The sequence below is a fragment of the Eretmochelys imbricata genome, chromosome 22 (assembly GCF_965152235.1).
Source record: "Eretmochelys imbricata isolate rEreImb1 chromosome 22, rEreImb1.hap1, whole genome shotgun sequence".
Taxonomy (NCBI): domain Eukaryota; kingdom Metazoa; phylum Chordata; order Testudines; family Cheloniidae; genus Eretmochelys; species Eretmochelys imbricata.
Genome location: NC_135593.1, coordinates 4,192,176 through 4,218,747, shown reverse-complemented (window position 1 = coordinate 4,218,747; position 26,572 = coordinate 4,192,176). Strand labels below are relative to the sequence as shown.

The 26,572-nt window shown below is 51.4% G+C and overlaps 3 protein-coding genes across 6 annotated transcripts; 2 read left to right on the top strand and 1 right to left on the bottom strand.

Moving 5' to 3' along the window:
* The first annotated feature begins 1,104 nt into the window (after window positions 1-1,104).
* On the top strand, window positions 1,105-9,647 carry PUS3 (pseudouridine synthase 3). 3 transcript variants are annotated; one of them, XM_077839727.1, is made up of 5 exons: window positions 1,105-1,207; window positions 5,013-5,457; window positions 7,598-8,166; window positions 8,685-8,875; window positions 9,000-9,647. In XM_077839727.1, the coding sequence occupies exons 2-5, from the start codon at window positions 5,068-5,070 to the stop codon at window positions 9,329-9,331; spliced, it is 1,482 nt and encodes a 493-aa protein (XP_077695853.1). In that variant the 5' UTR covers window positions 1,105-1,207; window positions 5,013-5,067; the 3' UTR covers window positions 9,332-9,647. The 3 variants fall into 3 exon arrangements, with proteins under 3 accessions (XP_077695853.1, XP_077695850.1, XP_077695854.1); XM_077839724.1 differs by having other exon boundaries at window positions 1,162-1,288; XM_077839728.1 differs by lacking the exon at window positions 1,105-1,207 and adding an exon at window positions 1,321-1,426.
* On the bottom strand, window positions 2,265-12,194 carry HYLS1 (HYLS1 centriolar and ciliogenesis associated). 2 transcript variants are annotated; one of them, XM_077839731.1, is made up of 2 exons: window positions 12,106-12,194; window positions 2,265-3,720 (listed from the first exon to the last, which is right to left on the bottom strand). In XM_077839731.1, exon 2 carries the CDS (start codon window positions 3,684-3,686, stop codon window positions 2,766-2,768), a length of 921 nt encoding a protein of 306 aa, XP_077695857.1. In that variant the 5' UTR covers window positions 3,687-3,720; window positions 12,106-12,194; the 3' UTR covers window positions 2,265-2,765. The 2 variants fall into 2 exon arrangements, with proteins under 2 accessions (XP_077695857.1, XP_077695856.1); XM_077839730.1 differs by lacking the exon at window positions 12,106-12,194 and adding an exon at window positions 9,102-9,218.
* Window positions 12,195-12,451: 257 nt separating this feature from the next.
* Window positions 12,452-24,899, top strand: RPUSD4 (RNA pseudouridine synthase D4). The gene is made up of 7 exons (XM_077839898.1): window positions 12,452-12,766; window positions 17,934-18,099; window positions 21,002-21,203; window positions 22,188-22,281; window positions 22,419-22,569; window positions 22,987-23,084; window positions 24,310-24,899. The coding sequence occupies exons 1-7, from the start codon at window positions 12,602-12,604 to the stop codon at window positions 24,514-24,516; spliced, it is 1,083 nt and encodes a 360-aa protein (XP_077696024.1). The 5' UTR covers window positions 12,452-12,601; the 3' UTR covers window positions 24,517-24,899.
* Window positions 24,900-26,572: the final 1,673 nt, after the last annotated feature.

The following is a 26,572-nucleotide window of genomic DNA, read 5'->3' as shown; positions in this document are numbered from 1 at the left end:
GTGAGGGGGGGTCCCAAGGTGTGAGGTGAGGAGTTCTCTGCCCCTCCCCACCCCACCCCCGGGTGTGAGGATGTTGCCTGCGTGCCCCCACCTCTCTTTCTCCCTGCCCCACTACAGCCAAGGCCAGGGCTCTCTGGGCAAGGAAGCAATGGCCAAATGGACAGATCTGATGGGTGTGGCTTCCCCCCCCCGCTCTGAGAGCCACTGCCCATGTACCCCATTCTCACACCCACACAAAGTCCACAAACCCTCTGCACTTCATCCTCACCAGCTACGCAGGACTTGGTGGCTAAAATTTCAAAGGAAAAAGCAGCAGAGCGAAGACAGGAGAATGAGTTCCTGTAGCTTGAAGCTGAAGTTACCCGCACCTGCTCCTCCAGTTCAAAAATGTTCGGGGCAAAGGCAGGATTCTTATGTTCCCCACAACTTGGTTGCACCATCAGTGATAAAATTGCTCTCCATCTGCACCCCCATGGTAAAGATGGATGAATGCTACAACCTGTGGAGTGATAGCTTGAGCCATGGGAGGCAGTTACTGCATAGAAGCGGGAGTCATCGTAGCTAGTTTCTAACCCCAGCTCTGCCATTGATTGCCTGTGTGGCCTTCCTTGGACAAATCACTGGGGCCTGGTGTTCAGAGGCTCTCACTATCCCACGGGAGTCATCGGTACCCTGGTCGGTACCTCTGAAAATCAGGCCTGAAAGCTCCACCCTTGCTTGGGAACGATATGACTTTGCCTGCCTTCGTACATCGCTCTTTTGTCTACGGCTGAAAAGCACAGTCAGTGCCAAGCGTGACGAATCATTAAAAGTGTCTCTCCCCTTTACAGCAGTGGCTGGCTCCAGGGGCCCCTCTGAAGGAGGATTTCACACGGACACCATGGTGATTATTTGTAAACGTCCCCCCGAGAAGAGCAAAGACGCCACCAACGCTTCCTGAAAGCAGCACAAAATTGCGGGGGTCTCCCTGCGGATGAGGGACAGTCTGCCCGTGCAGCGTTCACACCGCAGGCAGTCCTTGTGAGCCCCCCGCTGGACGGGGCGGGGCAGTGTGGACCACGTGGTGCCGGAACTACATTTCCCATGACGCGCCTGCAGAGCATGGGGAGTGGAAAGGTCATTTCCGGCGGAGAACGCAGAAAGCAGCGCGCACGTGACTACCGCGTCCTGGCCCTTCCCGGGAGTGTCAGGCCGGTCTGCTGTAGAGGTAGGCGCGCGGGACAGGTGCCACGTTGCAGGGCTCACTCGCCTCTCGGGGACGTTGCTTTGCCTGGCACGGGGCCACTTGGTAATGCAGGATTCTCCTTCTTCGATCCCGCCAGGGAGGGAATGGGGCAGGCTTCACTGAGCATGTGGGGCCAGGCTGGAAACCCTCGCTCTCCCCCTTGGGCCTCCCTGCAGTTCGGTCCAAGGCAGCATGAGACCGGTAACAATCGCCCCTCGGGAAGTGCAGTGGCAGCAGCAGCGAGCGAACAGCCTCTAGCTGTAAAGGAGACGGGGGTGCGGGGGAAGAGGGTATTCTTAGCGAGCGATCTTCCACTACAAGGATCCCTTTCTTGGTTGGGGGAAAAGTCAGGGCCTGGCAGGTCTAGAGGCCTTGTCTTTCACAGTAGGTGGCTGAGGGATGTGATATTTCTGCTGGGTTGGGAAGGGCTTTCTTGACTTTAGTACATTGGATGTGCATGTTTGTCCTGAATAACACATAGTTCTATGGCACTCTGTGATTGCTCAGCATTTTACAATGCAGTGTAAGACTCAGTATCCCTGTCTTACAGATGGGGAAACTGAGGCCCAAAGTCATACATCAAGTCAGTGGCAGAGCTAGAACCTAGGTTTCCCCCCTTTGTTGTTCCATCTTATGAACCATGTAGTACTCCAGAACATTGGATAGATGCATTTTATACAATGAAATAAATATATTAAAGTTCTAACCCCTTCCATCCCAGAGGATCCTAAAGAGCTTTATAGACAGACAAATTATTCTTGTATTGGTTGATCAAGGACACCATGGCAAATGCTTCTATTTACAGAAAGTGCCTTGGCAACTTAAAGTGGCCGACAGCTCTCTCTAAAAAATACAATACAAAAGCCTCATGGAGGCACTCCAGTGCCACTTTTGGTGACAAAACTCTGCAGTGTAGACAAGGCCTACGAATGTACACGCATACACAAATGCATGGAATAGTTTAACAGGTCTAGGGTAAGTAAATTCTATCTTAAGCCAATCAGAAGTGTTTCGAATGAATCGATGGAACTACAGCAGATCCTTTCACGCACTTTATTAAAAGAAATGCATAACCCAGAAGCCATAAATAAAACACCATCACAGCAATTCATCCACAGGAGCAAGAGCAAATAAAAATGGAAAAAAATAGAACTAGTGATATTGATTATTCCCCTGAGCATAGATTCCTGTAGGTTGATTGTTTTCATATCTACTTTGAGCAGCTTCTGCTACAGTAGTCTCCTCAAGGAGAAGCTCTGTGGGTCTTGCTAACAGGAAGGCAACTGGCATGCAACTGATGTGCTTCAATACAAGTATTTAGGAAGCTGGGCAGGTAAAGTTGTTTTCTACCACAATCAGCCACCTTTGTCTAGGAGCACAAATGAGATTTTAGAGTCAACTTGACTTATTCAGGGTCTCTAGGAGGAGGAACAAACGACTCAGAATAATGCAATGTGGCTGTGCAGAGCAGGTAGATCTTTGATTGGCACTAAGGGATGGATAGCCCTGTGGATGGGGGTTGAAGAGAGACTCTAGATAACTATGAAGGAAAGGAGCTCTTCCTGGGAATGAGGCCATTTGCCAGGTCACAGCGCACCCCCCAGCGCAGGGCAGATCTCTTCTTTTCTGTAGGCACCAGATAGTTGTTGGGGACATAGATGTGTTGAGACCTGGTTGGGAGGTCAGGCTTGTAGAGCATCTGTTCTCGGATGCCCCAGCGCAATTCCTTCCTGTGATCCTCCCCTGGTATCCGGAATGACTCCCAGTCCCGCTTGTACTCAAAGTACCGAGCTACCCGGTCAATCTTCCCACGATTACGGCCTTGCTGCTCTAATCTTGGAGGAATGAAGGATTTAGGTTGTCCAGCCATAATCAAGTCTTGTTCATAAACTGGAGAGCCCTGACCATGGCAATCCTTCAGAAGAAATGGGGGGTCTCCATGAGAGCCACTGCGATGAGTAAGATCAAAGTAAAACTTTCTATGGGAACTGTGGTTCGGCTCGCTTTCCACCTCTGATGCAGTGTCTTCCTGGTGGGGGTGTAGATGGAGCAGTCTGTGTCTCAGGTTTGAGGTCTCAGGGTCACTTTCAGCACTGGTTTCTGGTTCACTGGTGACAGACTCATCAGATACGTGTACCTCTCCATCAGGCATCCGCCTCAGAACTTTCCTCTTCATCACTGGCTTCCTAGGTCCTCTAAGTCCCTCCGAGAGGGTCTCTGGTTGCACGCTGTGTTCTGCCTGGTGGTGCCGCATCAACAGATGAAGAGATGGCCTGATCCCAGAAGCTACAGATGCTTTACTGTAGGGATCATACTGAGTTGGAGCATAGGTTCCTCTCAGGCTATCTCCATCTCCTTGCTCTGCGCAAAGTTGGGTAAAGGCCATAGCAGCTGCTGCCATCCGCTCTTTATGGTTCATAGTGGCCCATCTATACTGATCTGGTCCTATCAGTGCCTCCATGATTTCACCTGGGCTGGACTGATTGTCACTTATTCTGTAAGAGTAAATTGTAATTAAGTTCTTAGTACATCTGAACTGATAGATACAAAAGATACTTAGAACATTAAAATCAGACTCTAGACCACTTACCAGTGACCATCTGAAAGCTAAAAAGGAATTTAAATAAATGAGTAAGAGCTAGTGAAACTGAAAAGAGTAGAGCAATGAGAATCCTGTATGGATTCCCAAATTTACCCTTCACTTTGAACGATACTTCCCTACAGATGCTTTTATGTCAGATGCAGACAAATAGCACCTATAGTGTAGTGTCATGCCCCAGTGTCCCTTTTGAAGCAAATATTAGAATTGTGCCATATAAGAATTTCCAGTGATATTCAAACAGCAAAGGGGTAATTGCTATGGGTTAGTTGTCCTAGCACAAGGGACAGTTACAAAGGTAATAGCTAAGTATGAAGCAGAATAAGATTAACTCTTTGGTTTTGTCTAAAGTGGAGAGGGGCGGGGGGGGGGGTATTAGTAACTTTTTCTAGTGTGATTCTGCCTTGTGTGATCAAGGACAGTTTATTTACTAGCTGTGCTGACTCCAATGGGGCACCCTAGAAACGTTTTACTAGCACAGATAATGGAAAGGCCCACCCGTGGGAGGTCACCTTGATATCAGATACCTAAGGCAAAGCTGGAGACTGCAGTTGAATTGAATACTATGAGACTTCAGTCCATAGTAGAAGCCAAGCTAGGGAACATTTAGGCTGAAATTTTCAAAGTCACCTCGGGGATTCACATTAATTCTACGAGCAACTGGGCACCGAATCCATTAGACAGCTTTGAAAACTTGAGCTTCAATAATGTCAAAAGAAGCTATTTTGAAGGAAAGACGACATAACAGATGGTTCCGTAAGACTAACAGGCATTAACAAGTTGCCTCACATGCCAATGCTAGCAGAGCAGGGGCTGATGAAAATGAGGATTGTTGCTTGGCAGCTCTGTACAGGATCCCAAAAAGACTACATGAAAGCTTGGTATAGATGTGACTGGGCCTACACAGTAGATCTGATATAACAAGTAAATGGAATGAGGGACATGAGATTAGAAGTGTTGAAAGGATTAATTACACTGAGTAAGGAAAAGCTGTCACAGCTAAGCCCAGCAACCCATATGGTAGGTCAGAACATGGGATATGCAAGGCACTGAGGAATGTTAGAAGGCCAAAGCCAGTACGTGAAGTAAATTCTCAGATGGGTAAATGCCAGAGGCAGATTTATACTAAATCTAATAGGAAGTAAAGAGACACTCAGACTTGCTAATCTCCTTACTCTTCTTCTGCAGACACTGAGGCGCTACCAACGGCTCCCAACTGGGATAGTTCACCGGAATTTTCAGTATGGCAGACCGGGGTATGGAGAAAGATAAAGGAGAGGGACTACTGAAAAGGGTGCAGGAACTGGAGGAAGAAGTGAAGAGACTGCAAGAGAAACTCTTGGAGGGCAAGGAGGGCACTGACATAAAAAGGAACCCTTCAGCACTGGGGAAAACTAAGAAACGCCAGCAGCGGCCATTTGATTTTAGTGCCTATGGCCGGAGACACGTGGCACTAAAGATTGCCTACCTGGGCTGGGGATACCAGGGTTTTGCCAGCCAGGAGAACACCAACAACACCATTGAAGAAAAACTGTTTGAGGCGCTAAGCAAGACCCGGCTGGTAGACAATAGGCAGACTTCCAATTATCATCGCTGTGGACGGACAGACAAGGGGGTCAGTGCATTTGGACAGGTCAGTACCCAAGGCTGCAAGTTCTCCCAGCTCTTGCAGCTATGAGAGATTCTGCCTTAATTATGCTGTGAAATCTAGGTGGAGGGCATATAGTCCTCTACGATAATTCAACAGGCTTTATTCAACCCAGTGTTGAGCACAGAGGATAAGAACATTGTCCCAGTCTTTAAAAAGATACTAATTTTTCCCCTCTGATCTGAAAATGAACATGGTAAGAAGCATTTCTAGTATGTAAAAGGACACTCAGCAAAGAGAGCCCATAGTTAACTTTGTGCTCAGCAATGCATTTAGTCAGCAATTCACAATGGACATGAATGATGGATGACACTTAGGGCTTGTCTACTCAGTGAAGCTAGTGTGAAATAAGTGAGGGTATGACTTCAAAATTCAGTGCTCTTCTGTACTAACTCGCCACATGGACACTCACTCAGCACACAGGCACTCTTACTGTGGAGTAAGAGCATCCATTCTGGAAGCAATGGCAGAATAGCTATTCTTGGCTATTTCCCCTTGTGGACAAGCCACTAGCGTGAAACTTAGAACAATGCTAAGCAAAATTACAACTGCACCAAGTGTCCCAAAGAGTCATTAAGACATGTTGTTGACTTGGTTAAATTTTTATTCCTTTAAAAACAAATGAAAAAACCCCTCTTGAAACTAATGAGAATGGTCTCCGGTTGACTTAGGTCTTGTCTGCATACTGCTTTTGTACTGGTTAACTATGGTTAGGAGTGTGGGGTTCTTAATTAACTAGTAAACTCAGTATAACCCCTAGCATGGAGGCAGTTTTACCAGTATAGCTATTCTGCTAGAGCAGGGGTGGGCAAACTTTTTGGCCCAAAGGCCACATCGGGGTTGCAAAACGGTATGGAGGGCCGGGTAGGGAAGGCTGTGCCTCCGCAAACAACCTGTCTCCTGCCCCCTCCCACTTGCTGTCCCCAACCCATCTGTCCGTCCCCCCGCCTTGTCCCCTGACTGCCCCCCTCCTGGGACCCCTGTGCCTAACTGCCCCCCCAGGACCCTACCCCCTATCCAACAACCACACCACCCCCCCCATCCAACTGGCCCCTGTCCCTTGACTGCCCCCCAGGATCTCCGGCCCCTTATGCAAATCACCCCCACCCCTTACCACACTGCTCAAAGCGGCAGGACAGGCTTATTGGAAAGCTTGGGAGGTGAGTGGGCACAAGCCACGCAGTGGCGTGGCTGTGGGGGAGGGGCCAGGGGTAGCTCCCCAGCCTGGAGCTCAGGGGCCGGGCAGGACAGTCGCACGGGCCAGATGTGGCCCACGGGCCGTATTTTGCCCACCTCTGTGCTAGAGAAGGCAAGTAAGCACCTTTATACCAATATGATTACATCAATGCTGGGCCAGCTGTACTGCTTTAACAATATTGGTAAAGTTATAGTACAATTGTGTTTAGACAGGGCTTTAGTCTCACTGTACACTTCAGCCGGAACACAACAGGATACTATATCAGTGGGTAAAAGCTCCACTTCTGTCAGTGGTTTGAACTCAAACCGTCTCGATAAGGGCCAAAAGCAGTTTTTGTTTGCATGTAGACTAGCCATGATCTACCAATAAGTTGATCTGACGCCAGTGGACAACTGTCTGTATAAACCATCACAAATTGGCACCCTTGTTGAGGTTAAGCAGTGAGTTAGCCATGGAACTGAACTAAGTTGCCATCTGAGCTGTAGCTCACACAAAAGCCTATGCTCAAATAAATTGGTTAGTCTCTAAGGTGCCACAAGTCCTCCTTTTCTTTTTGCGAATACAGACTAACACGGCTGCTGCTCTGAAACCTGTCATCTGTGAGTGTGTTTCCTCCAGGTCAAGGTTGAAAGTATTCTAAGATACCTATATATTCCATGGATTACTAGGACTTTGAGGGCTGTTAGTCTATCACCAAATCAATAACAGTGCAGCAAACTGTTAGCTCACTCCAACCACCTCCAGCAGCTGTAATTATATACCCTTCAATAGGGACTACTGGTAGGTCTAGTTATTAAAGCAAACCAGAAGATCAGTGTCTCTTCCAGAGGTCTTGAATGTGTTTGTTTTAAAACTGAGTGTAATTGGAAGCTTGCTTTGCCTATCTTGAGGGAGTCTGAGTGTAATCCCCTTTTTCCAATCCTACAGGTGATTTCCCTGGACCTTCGCTCAAGCCTTTCAGAGGGAAAGAAAGTGAATGGTCATGAGGGTGGCTTGGAAGACAAAACCAGTAGTCCTGCCAACGAAATCCGCTACACCCATATCCTAAATCGGGTGCTCCCTCCCGACATACGTGTGTTGGCCTGGGCCCCTGTAGAACCCAGCTTCAGTGCTAGATTCAGCTGCCTCAAGAGGACCTATCGCTATTTTTTCCCTCATGCAGATTTAGATGTGGTCCTCATGAATGCTGCAGCACAAAAATACGTGGGGACCCATGACTTCCGGAACTTGTGCAAGATGGACGTAGCGAATGGCGTGACAAACTTTCAAAGGACTATTCTCACTGCACAGGTGCAGCTGGTGGATAGAGGAGGGGAAACTGGGCTACAGGACCCTTTTCAACTGTACCAGTTTGAAGTCACAGGCCAGGCATTCCTCTATCATCAAGTCCGTTGCATGATGGCAATCCTCTTACTAATTGGACAGAGGATGGAGAATCCGGAGATTATTGATGAGCTATTGGATGTAGAGAAGAACCCTCGAAAACCACAGTACAGGCAAGAATTATGATGAATCCTCAGAATTTCATCTCAAATTTATGCATCTTAGTCCCTGTTTCTGAATCTAGCGCCATAAGTGCCCCGCCACGCTTCCTATCAGCATCCAAGCAGCCTGTCACTATCAGTCCTAGAGTGAGATGGAAGACAGTACTTCCAGTGTCAGCCTGTTACTTAACGTACCCTCTTCATCTTCAAAGCATGCCCTTGAGAAACTACTTTTCCTGTTGCCTCAGTGTTTAAGCTTTGGCTCTTCAGGCAAGGAACATGAAATTCTTGATGAGTCTTATTCCTTAGGACCTAGTAAAAATGTAAGGTTCAATGAGCTGCTGACTTGACAGCTCTTATACAAGATAGCAGTGAGCTAGTCATAGTCTTTTCCACTGAAATCAGTGCCATCACATTGGATCTGCAGTCTTGTGTTCTAGGTTTTTCCCAAGTCACTGCATTTTGTTTTAACTTCCTGCTGACTGTGCCTGTGCACAGTTAGGTAATGTCTCCTCCTTTCCTCTCTGCAGCATGGCAGTGGAATTTCCTCTGGTTCTGTATGACTGCGAGTTTGAAAACATCCAGTGGATCTACGACCGAGAAGTTCAGGAGTTTAATGTTACTCACCTACAGCAACTCTGGGCCAATCATGCAGTCAAAACTCACATGTTATATAACATGTTACAGGGGCTAGACTCTGCTGTCATACCCCTAGGAACAGGTAGGAAAATTGTTCTGTAAGTATGCCTAACACATAGAAGTCATGTAGGGATAAAGGCTGTTTCCTGAAATGAGTAGCCTGGGTTGTTTGAGAGATACCAGCATCTGACTTGTGTATGTTACAGGCCTAGAGAAGAACAGAATGGTCCTCTGGAGAGAGGTGAAGCCCCCAGTCCATAACCAGGTCAGCAGTTTCATCGAGGGGGTGAAGGCCCGCACTTACAAACCTTTGCTGGCTCGTCCCAAGTGCGAAGGCTTGGAGTCCCGGATTAATCACTTTGTGCGCAGGGGACGTATTGAGCTGCCACACTGCGGGAAGAAAGAGACTGGAGCAGACAAAGAGGAGCACCTAGAAACAAAGAGAGGCCACGGTGACACTGCAGAAAGAGATAGTGAGGCTCCAGGACAAGCTGCCAAGCGAGTCTGTGTGGACATAGAGTCCAAGAGCTCTAAATGAGAACTGGTCACGTGATAGCAGAAGCAGGACCATCTTTCAGTGATGGGGGGAGGGAGTGGTCCCCTAGGATTTTAGGAAACGAAACATTTGGGGGTGGGAGGAAGGGCACAGAGGAGAGGAATCCTTTTTAAAGGTGCAATTCTGCACCTACTTTTTAAAAATATTAACTTCTAGGGGGCTGTTGAAATGCGGTAATATAGTGCAGAGGTTCTCAAACAGGTCCATGGAACATGCTGGGCATATGGTACTTGTTTTGCCTCCTTTTTACCAGCTGCTAAAATGCATTAAAAGTAGCTAACATTGCTTTTCCATGCAAGCAATGGCTGTATTTGCCACAGGAATATCATGTGATTGAATGGAAGAAGTGGTGCCCCGCGTAACTGAGGACAAGTGGTTGAAACAATATTAGTGTGATCCAGACTAGGAGAGTGAAAACGCCTACCCCTAGGGGGTAAACTGCTAGCTTACCTTCCGACTACACTGTTTAAGTGTGCAGGGCACTAGTGTGAGAACCACCATTATTTCCTTTCATCCCTCAATTTCTTCAGCCCTTTCATGCTGCACTTTCTGCTTAAGCACTTTGCACATGGAAGAGTTACAGCGTGAAACAGCTAGCACCCTGGCCAGGGTCCCTTTTCAGCCAGCTCCCTGGGTAAAGTGCTGTCTCAGGAACTGCTGCCAGGCTCCCGTTTGCTACACACAATGCATTTTGGTGGGTAGTACCCAAAAGTGAGAAGTATGGCAGGTGTCAGGATGCATAAGTACTTTGGAGGAACCCATGAATTTTGTAGGTTCCTTCCCCTTCATTCCTGCAGGCTTTATTTAGTTGAGGAAGGTAAGATACTTAGAGGCTACTAGGGTCACGGCTCTGTGGAAGTGTAAATGCTTTGGGTAACAGTGCTGATCATGGAGACTACCTCCAGGCACCTTAAAAGTGTCAGCATGAGATTAGAGAGCAAGGAAGTTTGAAAGAAAGTTAATTAAAAGAATCATGTCAGAAATAATCAGCTTTTTCTGGAAACAAATAGGATACGATTTCAGATGAAACACTTGTCCCAATTACAAATAGTGTGGGATGGACAACAGGAAAGACCGAGAAGGCTGGAGAAATTATTTTGGAAAGGAAGAGCCTGTACTGCAGGAGAAGAAATGAAAGGCAATAGTGGAATGGCCATGTCAGGATGTGACAGTGTCTTAATTTCTGAATCAGATCATTAAACACTTTTCAGTTTTAAACTAAGGACTAATTTGGCAATCCAATGAATTTTACTAGTTGTTTCAAATGCTTTGTTTTTCCCTATGAAGGAAACAAGCACCTTTATGACATTGTAATTAAACTACAATTTTAGATGAGATGCACTGGAAGGAAATTGATGTGACTGTACAGAAAGTTCTGCCCACAATCCCAAAGGAGCGAGCCACACTAATAACTAGTGAAAGATATAATACCCAGTACTGGAGAAAGGTACCTACCACAGGCCCTCAACCCTGTCTTTAAAGGAATTTAGGCACCCATGCTCTAAGCAGTCTTGCAACTGCTTCCCTTCTTACACGCTCATAGAAACTAACGTTGACATCAACAGGACTATGTTCATTTGAACTATGGCTTTTTCCTCAACTAGCCCAATCCTGCCCTAGGAGTACCAGCATCCTAGTATAGAGAGAGACTCTTGATTTCTCAGTGTTGGACTTCTTTACATTAGGCCACCTGTGGGGCAGTCCTACCCAGGAATGTGCATATGCCTTAAAACTACTCCAGCACTATGTTGGTTTGTTGAAAAGCTAAGTTTCATAACTCCTATAATTATAGGGCAACAGCCTGCTAGATTCAATCGCAGCATTTGATACCATGTTCAGGAGTGGAATGTCAGGTATAGAGGAAAGTATAATTAAATATTTGTAGCAGTGGTTGAGTCTGGAACATCGGATGAAGTGAGCTGTAGCTCACGAAAGCTTGTACTCAAATAAATTGGTTAGTCTCTAAGGTGCCACAAGTCCTCCTTTTCTTTTTGCAGATACAGACTAACACGGCTTCAGGGTAGCAGCCTGTTCAGCAACGTAAGTCTGTCAAGGGGAACAGTGCATGTTCTACGACAACCCCCCCTTTCAGAGGGTTTATTTCAGTACTGTCAGTGTATAAAGTAATCTGTAGAGGACAAAATGGCTTAAGCATGCTAAGCTTGTGCTGGACATTTTTCACTATGAATAAACAGGCGGAGGAGGCCCTACATTTGGCCCCATCCCCACCCCTCTTTAAAAAAAATCTGCCCTGGATTTATGGGGACAAGAGGCTCTAACTCTGTGTCACTTCTGCCTTCCCGAGCTCGATAATTTCACTACCATCGGTCGCCAAGACCCTCGGATTAGGCTTCATAAGAGGGTGGGAGGACAGCCAGCACCCCGCCGGAGCTACGGCTCAGGATCGGCGCCGGCCCCCTCTAAGCAGAGGGGCCCACTCCCACACGCGCGACAGAGACCCCCGGACATTAGAGCCTGGCGGGGGCGCGGATCGGGCCGGCCAGAGAGGCCGGGGCGGCGAGGCGCGCCAGTGTCCTCTCGCTGAGTGAGGGCCGGGCCCGGGGCCTCGGCGGCGCCCCGGCAACCCCAGCGGGGTTGCAGTCAGGGGCAGGGCGCAGAGGAGGCCCGGCTCAGCGGGGACCGGCCCGGGGCCTGCAGCAGCCCCCTGAGCCCGGTCGTGGCAGGCGGGACTCCGGTTCCAGGCCGCCGCTGCCGGGGCCCTGCCCGGGAGGGGCCCAGTGCCCCGCCCCGCATACCTGTGCCGTGCCCGAGAAACTCCAGGCCCCGTCCCCGCGCAACGACCGTTACCGGCTCCTGCCAACGGCCGGCAGCTGCCAACGTTTAAATCGCGGGGCGGGCCTTCCCCGAGGCCGCAAAATCCACCGTTCTCATTGGACCGCCCTCTGTTAAAGTCCGCCTCCCGCCGCCGCATGCTTCGCTTTCATTGGGCGCTTTGCCTCAAAACGTCATCCCCGGCTTTTCTCCTCCCATTGGGTGCGGAGCTGGCGGCCCCGCCTCCTCCGCGCTGCCTCGAATTCTGATTGGGGGCGATCGGTGTCACCTCGCCCTGTCGCTACCCATTGGGTGAGTTCTCTGTAACCCCGCCCGTCGACTCGTCCCATTGGGCCTGCTCCCTGAAGGCTCCCGCCGTACCCTCCTGATTCGGCGCCAGATCTGCCCGCTAGAAGCGGGGGGGAGCTGGGGCGCTTCGAGGTCCCCTCGGCTACGCCCCCTTCTGATAACTCCGGAAAGATGGCGGCGGTGGGGAGCGTCGGGCTGTGCCTCTGGGCCCCTGCGCCCGCCCTGAGTCAGGGCCTCCGGGCCTTCTGCACCAGCCGCGGGGCAGCCGCCGCGGTGAGAGCGGAGCAGCTGGCGGAGAAGCTGAGGGCCCAGAAGCGTGAGGAACAGAAACAGGAGGCGAGTGTTCCCGGCAGGCTGGGCAGGGGTCGGGGACTACAGCTCCCGGCATGCACTGCGGGGTCTGCGCGTGCTCGTCTCAGGCTACAGCTCCCGGCATGCACTGCGGGGTCTGCGCGTGCTCGTCTCAGGCTACAGCTCCCGGCATGCACTGCGGGGTCTGCGCGTGCTCGTCTCAGGCTACAGCTCCCGGCAGGCTGGGCAGGTGTTGCCGGGTGTCCGGTTTCCGCCGGAGCACCCGGGAGAAGAGGGACCCTGGCGGCTCCGGTCAGCACCGCCGACCGGGCCGTTAAGAGTCCGGTCAGCGCTGCTGCAGCCGGCCTGTCCTGGCTGCCCCTGGAAGCCGCCAGCGGGTCCGGGTCCCAGGCCGGGGGCCACGTGGCTCCGCGCGCTGCCCCCACCCTGAGCACTGGCTCGGGCCCGCGGGGGCAATGACCGCGGGCAGGGGCGGCGCGTGGCAGCGCCCCTAGCCCGTACCCCCCCCGCACCCCAGAGCCCCCTCCTGCACCCCTCGGCCCCACCTGAAACCCCCTCCCGCACCCCGAACCCCTCACCCCTGCCCCATCCCAGAGCCCCCTCCCAGACTCCAAACCCCTCGGACCCATCTGAAACCTCCTCCTGCACCCCAAACCCCTCATCCCTAACCCCCCCGTGAGCCTGCACCCCCAGCCGGAGCCCGCACCCCCCCACACACCCCTGCCCCATCCCAGAGCCCCATCCCACACTCCGAACCCCTCGGCCCCACCTGAAACCACCTCCTGCCCCCCCCGCACCCTTGCCCCATCCCAGAGCCCCCTCCCACACCCCTGCCCCATCCCAGAGCCCCCTCCCAGACTCCCCTCCCAGACTCCGAACCCCTCTGCCCCATCTGAAATGTCCTTCTGCACCCCAAACCCCTCATCCCTGCCCCCCCCGAGCCCTCCACCCCCAGCCCGAGCCCTCCCCCGCACCCCAGCCCTATCCCAGAGTCCCCTCCCACACTCCGAACCCCTCGGCCCCACCTGAAACCTCCTCCTGTACCCCAAACCCCTCATCCGTGCCCCTCCCCGAGCCTGCACCCCCAGCCGGAGCCCTCACCCCAGCCCAGAGCCCCCTCCCACACTCTGAACCCCTCATTTCTGGCCCCACCTCAGAGCCTGCACCCCACCCCAGAGTCTGTACCACCTACCGCACCCCAACTCTCTGCCCCGCACCCCTAATGCCATCACATAACCCCAGCCCTAAGCACCCTCCTGCTCTTCCTAATAGCCATCCCAGCTAGGTGGCCCTAGTTCCCACAAGCAGCTGGTGGCTGCTTGGGGAGAAGGGTTCAGTTGGAGATGCTCCAAACTTTATGTTCTCCACAAGACTGTACAGTCCACACCTGTTCTCCACACACCGTGTACAGTCCACACCTTTACTGGCTAGACTACGCACTGCCTGTCTGACTGAAGCCAGGTCAACACTACAAACTTGCTCCAAACATAAAGATGCTCCAAACTTGCTCCAAACTTTATGTTTCAAATAAAGGACAACTTGGAAATTTATGAGCGTTAATATACAAATAGCACATTGTATTACCGTGTACAGTCTTTTGCATGATTATTGGTGTACACAAGACGATATTTATTGATTTTGATGTGGAATGTTGGGCACCGAACAAGGACAGGTGGTTATGTTGTGTGTGACTTTCTAACATATTTCCTCTCAACCTGCTTTGGGACGCAGGACAGGTGAAAAAACTTGAAACGAACAACACTAGAAAACTGTTGGTTAGCAGGATGGTAAAATAGGGAGGAGTCGGTTTCTGCAGCATGAATTACATTTTATGCAACCTCACCTTAACATTAAAGAGCTATAATGAATTTATAAAATAACATCAATGCAATACTAAGGTTATATATTTAAACAAGTGTCAGTAAACGTTAACATTAATTTGTCCACATTGCATATTTTGTCTGCTAAAGCATACATTTAAAAAATTGAACTAGTCATTAAACACGGAACAGCATAACTCCCCCCCTCCCCCCCCCGCTGTATAGTCCATTGTCGGGTAGGGAAAGAGTCAGTCAGTGGCTGCAGTATTACTGGATTCCCTACCAGGACGGTTGGGTGAAGGCAAGAAAAATCAAGCTCCTGCAATAGCCTCTTTAGTCTCGCTCATTGCGAGTGATTGGGACTCTTTTGGGGGGGGGCAATTAATTTTACAGTAGTATTTAAAATACCTCCCTGGAGAGGTGAAGGGTATTTGAATCGCGTGTTCCATCTCCCACATTCAAACTGTTGCAGCTCCTGGCCTTCTCCTAGTGCCTGCTTGGGCCTTGCAGTGAAAATGAATGAGGGAGGAGGAGAGCGAGTGATGGAGGGAGGGGGGATGGAGTGGGCAGGTCCTTGGGGCAGGGGCGGGGCAAGGGCATTTGGTTTTCTGCAATTAGAAAGTTGGCAACCCTACTCTCAGGATCAGACCCTGTTCTCTTTGCTGCCTTTACCAGGTGCTTGTAAATAGGCTTCAAATGGCCCAGCAGTAAACATTACAATCGAAGAGAAGAAACTACCCGAGTAGTGTGCAACCACACTGATGCCAAGTCCACATCCGTCCCTCAGACTGAACCAGGCAAGAGAGATCTAGTAAAGACAGATCAGGGATATAAAGGGAGAGTAACATCAAAATGGAAAGGGAGGGAAACCCCATGTTGGCAGAGGGTAAGCTTGCCAGCAGGGCAGTACATATTAGGAAAGTATTGTGTGTTTAGCTGTTTTTTTTTAAAATGTGATTTAATAATTGGAAATTGTGGGAGCCAACATGTGGGCAGCCGGTGCTCCAAGCACCAACAGCTTGCAAACCTTTGTGTTAAAGGAAAATGCTTCTTAATTATTTGTATTTAACATGCAAACATAATGCTGGCATCTTGAATCTGGTGCCATGTGACACAAGAAATGCCAGTTCCCTTTGAATGCACAGGGAACTGGAGATCTTCAAAAGCTGTTTTCCTTGCCTGCGCTCTCAGGGCTTGTCTACACCTACAGCGCTGCCGTGACACAGCTGCACTGCTGTTGCGCTTTAGTGAAGGCACCGCTGTGCTGACAGGAGAGCCGCTCCCGTTGGCGTAGTTATTCCACCCCTGTGAGAGACGGTAGCTATGTTGACAGAAGAAGCTCTCCCATCGCCACAGCGCTGGCTGTACCTGGGCTAGGTTGGTTTAACTAAATCGCTCGGCGGTGTGGATTTTTCACACCCTGAGCAACATAATTCTACTGATGTAAGTTTGTAGTGTTGACCTGGCTTCAGTCAGACAGGCAGTGCGTAGTCTAGCCAGTAAAGGTGTGGTGTTACATGATGTTAGTTGACTTGTTCTAACTAAAACATTCTAAAACTCTAGTGTAGACAAGGCAGTGTAAACTTTAAGGTGCACTAAATGGGTCAAGTTAAAGCCTAAGGGTTAGCCTAGCTTTGTATGAGTTAAAGTTTACACTCCCTGTCTGCACTGGCCCCCTAGAACGTGTTAGGTAATAAAACACCTTTAAATCCTGGTTCAGACAAAGCCCCAATGTGATCTCATTCTGAGGGGTTTGTTCTCACAACTTGAAAAGCCTTGTGTGGCTCAGAGGCCAGCATGGGGGTCCATCTGACCCTTTGCATTATTAACGTATTCGAATTAATCAGTGCCCTTCTTCAGAATCAGCGAGTGTAATAAAAACTGCTGCCTTTGGAGGGTGAACAGCCCCGGTGGGCCAGCCTGTATTCCACCTTGGTCCCGAGGCCCGTCGGGGACATCAGTTGGCGGCTCCTTCACGGAGCTGTGAGCACGGGTGTGTTTTTGACGCGGTTCACCCCCATCCCAGATACTTGCCCTTTTTGCAACGTGAGGGAAACCCTAGCACACGTATATTTAGAGCGTGCCAGGCTGCAGCCCCTTTTCCAGCTCCTCACGAATATTTTATTATGCTTTTGGCTGTACTTTTCCCCTCACCTTTTTATTTACACACTCCCCATCCGTGGCCCCACAAAGTCGCAGCATCTCCTGGTTAACCTCCTCCTAGCCCTAGCTAAAACAGCCATCTATAAAACCAGAGAGAAGAGGTTGGCCGATGATGCTTCCTGTGACTGTAGGGCCGTTTTCCGATCCTCAGTACTTTCATGTATCCGGGCAGAGTTCCTCTGGGAGGCGTCCACCGACTCCCTTGACGCCTTCGAGGAGCAGTGGGTGCTGTCCAAGGTTCTCTGCTCAGTGACCCCGTCCGGTTCCCTCCATCTGACCCTTTGATTGAGGGGAAGAGCGAGAGACCTCAGCCCCAGCCATTGCCGCTATGGATACCACCATCATCACCACCACCTAGGAGGGGTCCTTTCACACGTGGGTGCACGCCCCCCCGCCCTCCAAACTGCCCACCCTGCAGCCTTGCTCATCTTGTTGGGCACTCTCAGGAGAGGAATAGTTGGTGAAACTGGGCGTGGCACTAGGTAACTCGAGGGGGGTGGAAGCCCCCCCCCCCCCTCTAGGCCACCAGGTAACTCAGGACGGTGGAAGACCATGAGTGTGGAGGAAGCCCCCCTGCTCTGGGCTCAGGCAAACCTGAACACTTCTCTCCCCTGAAGGCTGCTGTGTTATACATTGCGTTTGCTTTTGTTTTGTTGCATAGTTTTGTGTTATCTTTTTTGGTGGTTTTTTGTAAGTGAATAGAATGCAAATAGAATTTTCTCCTGCTTCAAAAAAAAAAAAAGTCATTCGTCTGCTCATACCCTTACTTTAAAATCTTGGCCTTACTTCTTGAATGCTGTCAGCGGGGGTCAAATGTCAGCCTGACATCAGAGCTCCTAGGCCTGCATCCAGTGAGTGATGAAACCGACATAAAGTGGCGAGGCACTGAGAGCGCCCTGGAGTTGAATCATTTGGGGATAAATCTTGCCCAGCCAGGTGAGATTCCAGTGGGATGGCTGCTGTGATAGGACCATTGGGCAGTCTCTGAGGCCCTGTCACTGTAGTAACTGTGCCTCACGCAGGTTTGAGAGATCCTCAAAACACCATTGTGAGGTAAGGAGATGCCAAGACAGAGACATTACGTGAACTGCCCAGTGTCTCACAGGAAGTTTGAGACAGAGTTGGGAATTGCATGCTGGTCTCCTAAATCCCTGTTACTTAACCTGAGACCATCCTTTCTCCACTTAGAGCATTTTCTCTCTTCACAGGAGCCTAAAAACCCAGTATTGAGGCGGGTCCGAGAACTGACCCAGCTCAGCAAGCAGCTACAGCGGGTTCACCCCAACGTGCTGGCCAAGGCACTGAAGCACGGGATCCTGTACCAGAATCAGGAGCTTGTAGTGATTGACAAACCCTACGGCCTCCCTGTGCATGGTGAGAGAAAGACAAGGGAGGCCGCTCTGTGCTGGGCAGTGCCTAGGCTAATGCTAGGGGTGCATGTCAGCCAATGCTAGTTACTGTGAGAGCAGCTTCACCAACCCCTGAAGGTGCCTTCTCTTGGTTAGTAGTGTCTGGGTTCATGTTATATTAAACAACGCTAATTGATTTCAGATCCAAACGCATCTAAATGCCACTCGGATCTCTGCTACCATGCCAACATGCTCATCGCTATGTAGAACTCAATAGAGCCTGGGTCATGCTGAGCTCATGAACAGAGACCTGAAGTGGTGCAGTACCCCAGACAGCCTCCCACGGGAGCTGCACAAGGGAGTAGGTGGATGGGGTAAAAGGAGCCAATAGGGTAATCTGTCTCTAGCTTCTCTGATTATCCTGGGGATTTTCTTCCTACATCTGGTCCCAGGAGAGAGCAGCATGTATCTTCTTAGGGTCACATCTCAGTTTGAGGAAAGGAGAATGTTTCACCACAATGCTGATTGTCATAGAACCATAGAATATTAGGGTTGGAAGAGACCTCAGGAGGTCATCTAGTCCAACCCCCTGCTCAAAGCAGGGCCCAACACCAACTAAATCATCCCAGCAAGGGCTTTGTCAAGCTGGGCCTTAAAAACCTCTAAGGATGGAGATTCCATCACCTCCCTAGGTAACCTATTCCAGGGCTTCACCACCCTCCTAGTGAAATAGTGTTTCCTAATATCCAACCTAGACCTCCCCCACTGCAACTTGAGACAATTGCTTCTTGTTCTGTCATCTGCCACCACTGAGAACAGCTGAGTTCCATCCTCTTTGGAACCCCCCTTCAGATAGTTGAAGGTTGCTATCAAATCCGCCTCACTCTTCTCTTTTGCGGACTAAATAACCCCAGTTCCCTCAGCCTTTCCTCATAAGTCATGTGCCCCAACCTCGTAATCAATTTGTTGCCCTCCACTGGACTCTCTCTAATTTTGTTCACATCCCTTCTGTAGTGGGGGGCCAAAACTGGCCGCAATACTCCAGGTGTGGCCTCATCAGTGCCGAACAGAGGGGAATAATCACTTCCCTTGATCTGCTGGCAATGCTTCTACTAATACAGCCCAATATGCCATTGGCCTTCTTGGCAACAAGGGCACGCTGCTGACTCATATCCAGGTTCTCGTCCACTGTCACCCCTAGGTCCTTTTCCGCAGAACTGCTGCCGAGCCATTCGGTCCCTAGTCTGTAGCGGTACATTGGATTCTTCTGTCCTAAGTGCAGGACTCTGCACTTGTCCTTGTTGAACCTCATCAGATTCCTTTTGGCCCAATCGTCCAATTTGTCTAGATCACTTGGACCCTGTCCCTACCCTCCATCATATCTATCTCTCCCCCAAGTTTATTGTCATCCGCAAATTTCCTGGGGGTGCAATTAATCCCATCATCCAGATCATTAATAAAGATGTTGAACAAAACTGGCCCCAGGACCACTGTTCCCTCTAAGCTGTACGTGTATGCACGCGCACACAGATTCTAAACCCCCTGCGCACAAACATTTGCATAGAAGAAATTTTTTGAGCACATGGCCTGTCAAAAATTAGAGGGAACATTGCCCAGGACCACCCCCTGGGGCACTCCGCTTGATGCTGGCTGCCAATTAGACGTTGAACTGTTGATCGCTACCCGTTGAGCCCGACAATCTAGCCAGCTTTCTATCCACCTTATAGTCCATTCATCCAGCCCATACTTCTTTAACTTGCTGGCAAGAATACTGTGGGAGACCGTATCTAAAGCTTTGCTAAAGTCAAGATAGATCACATCCTCTGCTTTCCCCATATCCACAGGGCCAGTTATCTCATCGTAGAAGGCAATCAGGTTGGTGAGGCATGACTTGCCCTTGGTAAATCCATGTTGACTGTTCCTGATCACCTTCCTCTCCTCCAAGTGCTTCAAAATGGATTTCTTGAGGACCTGCTCCATGATTTTGCCGGGGACTGAAGTGAGGCTGACTGGTCTGTAGTTCCCCGGATCCTCGGATTCTCTTTCTTCCCTTTTTTAAAGATGGGCACTATATTTGCCTTTTTCTAAGCATCCAGGACCTCTCCCAATTGCCACGAATTTTCAGAGATAATGGCCAATGGCTCTGCAATCGCATCAGCCAACTCCCTCAGCACCCTTGGATGCATGTCCAGCTTTTCTAAATAGTCTTTAACCTGTTCTTTCGCCACTGAGGGCTGCTCACCTACTCCCCATGCTGTGTTGCCCACTGCAGCAGTCTGGGAGCTGCCTATTCAGACAGACCCAGCAGGCTGTGCTATGGGAAATGATGTAGGAGACCTAGTATTAGAGATTTCTCAGCTGCTCCAGCCTCTCCTAGCAGGAGATGCACTTATGTGGGGAAAACAGCAAATGGAAAAGTGTAAGTTTGTTTTGTTGTGGTACTGCCTGAAGGACCCTAATCAGGACCATGGCACGAGGTGCCATACCCACAGATAGGCACGATCCCTGCCCCGAAGAACTTACTGTCTAACTTGGAATGTGCTTGTGAGACTCTTCTGATGGTGGGCAGAGGAGCCAGTCAGCGAGTGAACTTGTCTGGCATTGCTCTGCTTTGAGTGGCACCTGGAGTAAATCTAGGGTTCCTCTGGGAACTCTGAGTGCCCGGCCCCAAGGGTTAAAGTTCTGAAGGTTCCCAGTGTTGTCTGGCAGAGTGAGAACTGGAGGCATCTCCCAGGCTCACAAGTGTCTTTGTGACTCCTGAGTCTCCAAAAGGAACATTTTGGAATATCAAGCTCTTTCAATGGGGCCCTGATAGAGCCTGTGCTTGCTGGCTCTGCACTCAGGGGAAACCGCTTCCAAGGGGAGTTCTCTCGGGTGCTCGGTCACTAATCTAGTTCTTTGGTCTTGTTTCTCTTTCAATCGCCCAGGTGGCCCTGGGATCCAGAATTGCATCACCGATGTGCTGCCAATTTTGGCCAAGATGCTGGATGGCATGAAAGCTGAACCCCTGCACCTCTGTCACCGGCTGGACAAGGAGACGACGGGCGTGATGGTGCTCGCACGGGACAAGGACACAGCACATCGGATCCAGGGCCTCTTCAAGACGCGACAGGTGGAGAAGAAATACTGGTACGAGAGGTTTGCTGGGAGCAGGAGCACAGGCTCCCAAGTGGTTTGGCGCAAGGTGTAGAGGGGCATCTGCCCTCTTAAAGCTGAACTGAGCTCGGTACTGACGGAGCTGATTGAGGCCTTAGAATGGGCAGCAGTAATGCAGATTTCCTACAGTGCCTGAAAGGGCCCCTTTTAAGGAGAGGGGGGAGCTCAGTCCCCACAGCCCAGTCAACCCTTGGTCTTTCCCTAGAGACAACATGGGGGCGGAACTTCTGCCAGCAGTGGTTCTGCGCTGCAGTGCATCTGTCCACTGAGAACAAGCTGGATACTTGCCAGCTCATTCACTTATGCCACAAACAGCCCTCACAGTGCTGCTCACTACCCACTCAGGCTGTGTTTGAACTTGTGACCTAGAGGGGGAAGGCCCCCTGTTAAACATGCTGATATGCTCTCACCTGGGAGTGATAGAAGCGCCATCTGCTCAGGATTGGTTGTGCCATTCTTGGGAATCAGATGATGAGCAGTTAGTTGCTAGGCCCGGTAGCTTGCTGTGTTCCAGCCTGGAGAGCCACCTTCCATCTCTTGCTCCCCAGGACTAGGTCTCCTCTCCCCTCCTGAGCACAGTTAGGAGAAGAGTTGAGTGGGAAGGGCATCTTACTCCATACAGCTGGCGGTGAGTCTGGGGCTCAGAGCCTGAGAAAGGGCAACGGGGGGGCACTCCTCGGGGCTCCGAATCTGCTGCTCAGACCTCCATGTGTAATTGCTGTCACCCCAGAGCCTTGTTAGCTCTTTCGGGGGACTTGGAGCTAGCTGTACTTTATAGCTTTTTGGAAGGGCTGATCATGTTTTTCACTTGGAAGAGCCTCCCACTGCAGGGTCAAAACCTCGGCAGTATTGCTAATGGAATAAAGGAGAATGACCTCTCCCTGCCCTGTAGAGAGCTGACTGCTGTGTGCAGAGAGCTGGGGTGGGGCCCTGTTGATCCGTGTGTTCTCTTCCCAGGACGATCAGTGTGGGGCTCCCAGTCCCCTCAGAGGGGCTGGTGGATATTCCCATTGTGGAAAAGGAAGTGCAGAGCCACCAGTCGCACTATAAGGTGAGTGAGCTGCCTCCCAGCCGGGCCCTGGTGAATCTCTAGCCAGGCCATCAGCACTGTTACCCTGGCCTCACAGTGCTCAAGGTGTGTTTTTTTTGTGTCCCTCTCTTCCTTGTGCGGGCTTCCCGGTGCTTCAGATGACGCTGGCACCAAACTACCGCGTGTCTCCCGAGAGCGGGAAGATGGTGAAGGTGCGACCGAACCGAGATGCCCACAGCGCGGTGACCCGGTACCGCGTTCTGGCTAGCTCTCCCTCTTGTTCCCTCCTGGAGCTCCAGCCAATCACCGGTAAGGCTCGCTCGGACCCAGGTTTGTTCGGATATGCTAGCGAGCAGAGCCCCCGACGTGCTTTCTGTGCTGCCTCTGTAGGGGTCCCTATAGTGACGGCAGGTGCCTGATGGGAACCGGTTCAGGCGGAGCCCGCGGGTCTCTGGGAGTTCAGGGCTTTGCATTCGAGTCTGACTATTGGATAAGATTGCAGTTCAGCCGATCAGGAGCACTCCTAGTGCGGTGGGGACCGAACAGTTTGCTCCAGCAGTCAGTCGGAGTGCTTGTTTGCGTCCAGGCCGCTCTGGCTGCCATCTCCAGTCCATGCCCACTCTTCCTTTGGCAGCCAGTTTGGGGGAGCAGCAGGCATGTGCTCAGGCAGGTGGCACCAGGCTGTGTTCTAACGCCTGGTTCTTCTCTCTCCTCTTGTGTGCTCAGGAGTGAAGCACCAGCTCCGGGTCCACCTGGCCTATGGATTGGGGTGTCCAGTCCTCGGGGACCACAAATACGCACACTGGAACAAGTTGGCACCCCAGGTAAGAGGTGCTATGGCTTGGGGAGGGAGTGGGAGCTGCTGGCCCGCAGAAGGGGAACAGTGGCAGAGTTATGGGGCCTTTGTCCCTGCTGCAGCCCAGGCCCTGGGAAAGGCTTCACTGCTTGGTGTGAGGCCTGTTGCTGACCTTTCCCTGGCAGCACTTCCTTACACATCCACAGCCTGCTGAGACTGGCTTCTCCAGCTCAGGGAGTTCAGAGCAGTTTGGTGGGATCTCCAGCACCTGCTTCGGGCAGGTGAGGCCTGTTCTTCTCAGAGCCTGAAACCCAGAGGAGAATCTAGGAACCAGGCACCTAGACTGCCAGCTGGAAACTCTGGAGGAGTCCTTATGGCATGTGCTGCGGCTTCTCCCTGCCCCTGAGGAGATGGTTTCCCCTCCTACAACAAGACAGATCCTGGGGGGGCATCACCTCCGCCACCACAAAGATCCCAAGGCACCTCTCCCCAGGGAAGAGGTGGGGAAATGTGCGGTAGGCAGGTCCCATCATCTCTAGGGGAGGAGGGGGTGGTTGACTTTGCAACACCCAGCTCCTGGGGCATCTCTCTTTGGGAACTTGGGGGTGTCACCATGAAGATCTCAAGGCATCTTTTCCCCAGGCAAGAAGGAGATGGAGGGAGGGATAGCTCAGTGATTTGAGCATTGGCCTGCTAAACTCAGGGTTGTGAGTTCAATCCTAGAGGGGGCCATTTAGGGATCTGGGGCAAAAATTGGGGTTTGGACTAGATGACCTCCCGAGGTCCCTTCCAACCCTGATATTTTATGATTCTATGTTATGATAGAGGCAGGTCCCGTGGTCTCTCTGCGTTAGCCAGATCCTACAGCACCTCACCCTAGGTGAGATGGGAGGGAGCGATCTCGCCCTAAAGCAGATCCCAGGTCCTGTTTCCTCTCGGATAGTGTCTGGTCAGCTTAAGTCTTAAGCTCAGTGCTCTTTGACTGAATTGGGGGTAACCCTAAAGGCTCCTGTGATGCTCCCTCCCCCAGGCAGGTACCTGGAACACTGTGTTGGTGTCCGGCTGCGACTGATTATGGGTGTTTCTAATGCTTCTGCAGCTTGCTGTACCCACAGAGACCTCGTTCTCTTGGCCCTCCCTGGCAGTAGGGGCTGGGGTACTGCCTTGCTTTTGTAGGTGGTGTGCTGGCTTTGAGCACCGGCTCTCACCCATCTTGCTTGCTCTCTCTCTCCCCCTCTCTCTCCTTGGAGCAGAAGCTTCCCGAGAACACCCTGAAGAGACTGGGGTTGGAACAGGCCAAGGTGCGTCACCTCCCCCTTCACCTGCACGCCCACCAGCTCACCCTGCCCACGGGGACCAGCGGGGACAAGCAGCTGCACCTGGTCTGCAGGCCGCCCCGTTTCTTCACAAACACTTTAAAGCGGCTCAAGCTGGAGATTCCAGAGTCGCTGGAAAAGTGAGAGGAGAGCGGAGCTGCCTGTCTCCGCAGCTGCCATTGCTCCAATGACATCTGACTCTGGTCCCAGCTGCTGTGCGGTGCTGTCTGCCTCATGGGAGAATGGGGTGATGAGTTCAGTGATCTCAGCTGCTCCCGGAAAACCACAGCCACTGGGGACAATGGCTGTGCATTGACCTGTTTGATTGATCTTGGGCCGTTCAGCCGCTTGAGGGAGGTTCTGACTCAGACCCAAGGTCTGGTTCTGTGCAGAAACAGGACTGGATTCAGTGAAGAGCCAGCGGGTTCAGCCAGTTGTGGTTTAGCAGAGGCAGAGCAGGGCTTTGGATTCCAGGCAAACTCAAGCCATGAACATCTCTAAACAATAAATGGTGTGATCTCATTCTACGCAGTAATGCTGTTAGGAGTTGTGTAATCTGGGAGAAAATCAGGTTGTCTCTGCCATGGGGCTTCCCACCACTGAGATGTCAGCTGCCATCAGCAAGAGGCACCAGAATGACCCATTTCGCTGTGCACTGTGCCGCAAAACCCTGCTGGGGGATGACTGACTGACTGCTGGGCTGAGCTGATGGGGCCAGTTTCCCCTCTAAGGCCCTGGGCTGGAGGTATTGATCCAGGGAGATGAGGGAAGTGCAAGGCTGGAATCCTGCCTCACAAATGAGGTGGGTTTCCCCAAGCTCAGCGAATGTTGAAGGGATCCTGCGGGGCCACGGGTGCACTCGGTGACCCTGGTGTTCAGCAAGTCTTGCAGCCTCTCCCCTCCTCTCATTTAATTCCATCTGGGGCTGCATTCTGGTGCTAGCCCCATTCACGCTCTGTACTGCTGGCAGCATGGCCAGGGCCCACGGTGCATGGAGTGGGGCAGCATAGACCTTCCCTACTGGCTGGAGATCTGTGAATTGCTCTGTCTGAGCTGCCGTTCTGGTGGGAATGTGTATTAAGACAGTTGGCCATGGGGCAGGTCCCTGCCTGGGATCCGAGTTCTTCACCGCCACAGGCATTTGTAACATGTTCATTTGTAAACCACACAGTATAAATGCAGCCGCGGCTTTGCCTTGGCCAAGGGACTGCACAGAATGCATGCAGTTTTGTGCTGGAGCCTTCCCTCCCCACTGCCCACAGCACCCTTGGCAACGTAACTTGCATTCCCGCTGAGATTCCCTCAGCTCTGCAGCTTGCCTCCAGCCTTGTAGAAGCAGGTTTTCCTAGCGGCCCCCCAGGAACCCTGGGTGCTGTGCTGTGAGACCCGGTTCTTGGATCGCACAACAGCAGATTAATTCTAAGGCAAACTGCCAAATGCTAGATCAACATGAAACCCGCTCAGCTGAGCTCCGCAAGGGGCAGGGGATGGTGATTCTCCCCACGCAGCCCTGCCCTGTCTGTGTGTCACAACAATTCTAGTGCTTGCTCCCCATAAAAAGGGGTTAACGCTTCTGGGGCGTGTGTTGTACAGTCAGACTGTGATCTCTGCCTCAGAATCAATGAATCCTCCCTCCAGCCCCGGCCCTGGCTACAGCAGAGGCCCTGGCCCATTGTGTGGCAGAGACAGCTGAGCCCATGTAAAGTGACCTTTGCCAAGTCTGAGATGTCAGTGTGCAGGCCGGATGGGAGAGTTCATTAGCTCATGCTGGCCTAGGGCTTTCCTCTGTAGAGGTGTTTGAGTGGGGGCATGGCTTCCTCACTAGGGGGCTCTTATCTCTGCAGTTTATCCTGCCCCCAGCCCACACACACTCCTTTGATCCAGTGGGGCACAGGTTTGCTGACCATGAGGACAAAGAGGGCAAGGCCCCAAGTCCTTGTTGAGGGGTGGCTGGGAGGCGGGAGGTTAATTGGTGGTGCTCTAGGGTTTGAAGGGTCTCTGGTTTTGCAGGGTGGGAAGGGATTGTGTTAAATACTGGATTGTCCATGTGGCTGGAATCTTAAGGGGATCTCCAGGTGTGTCCCATTTGGCTCACGGCTGGAGAGAGAGCACCTCACTGACCCCTCCTCCCGCTCCATTCTTACAATGCTTGTCCATGGCCGTAGAGTGAGATGCGCTGATGTGCAGTAAGTAAATCAAA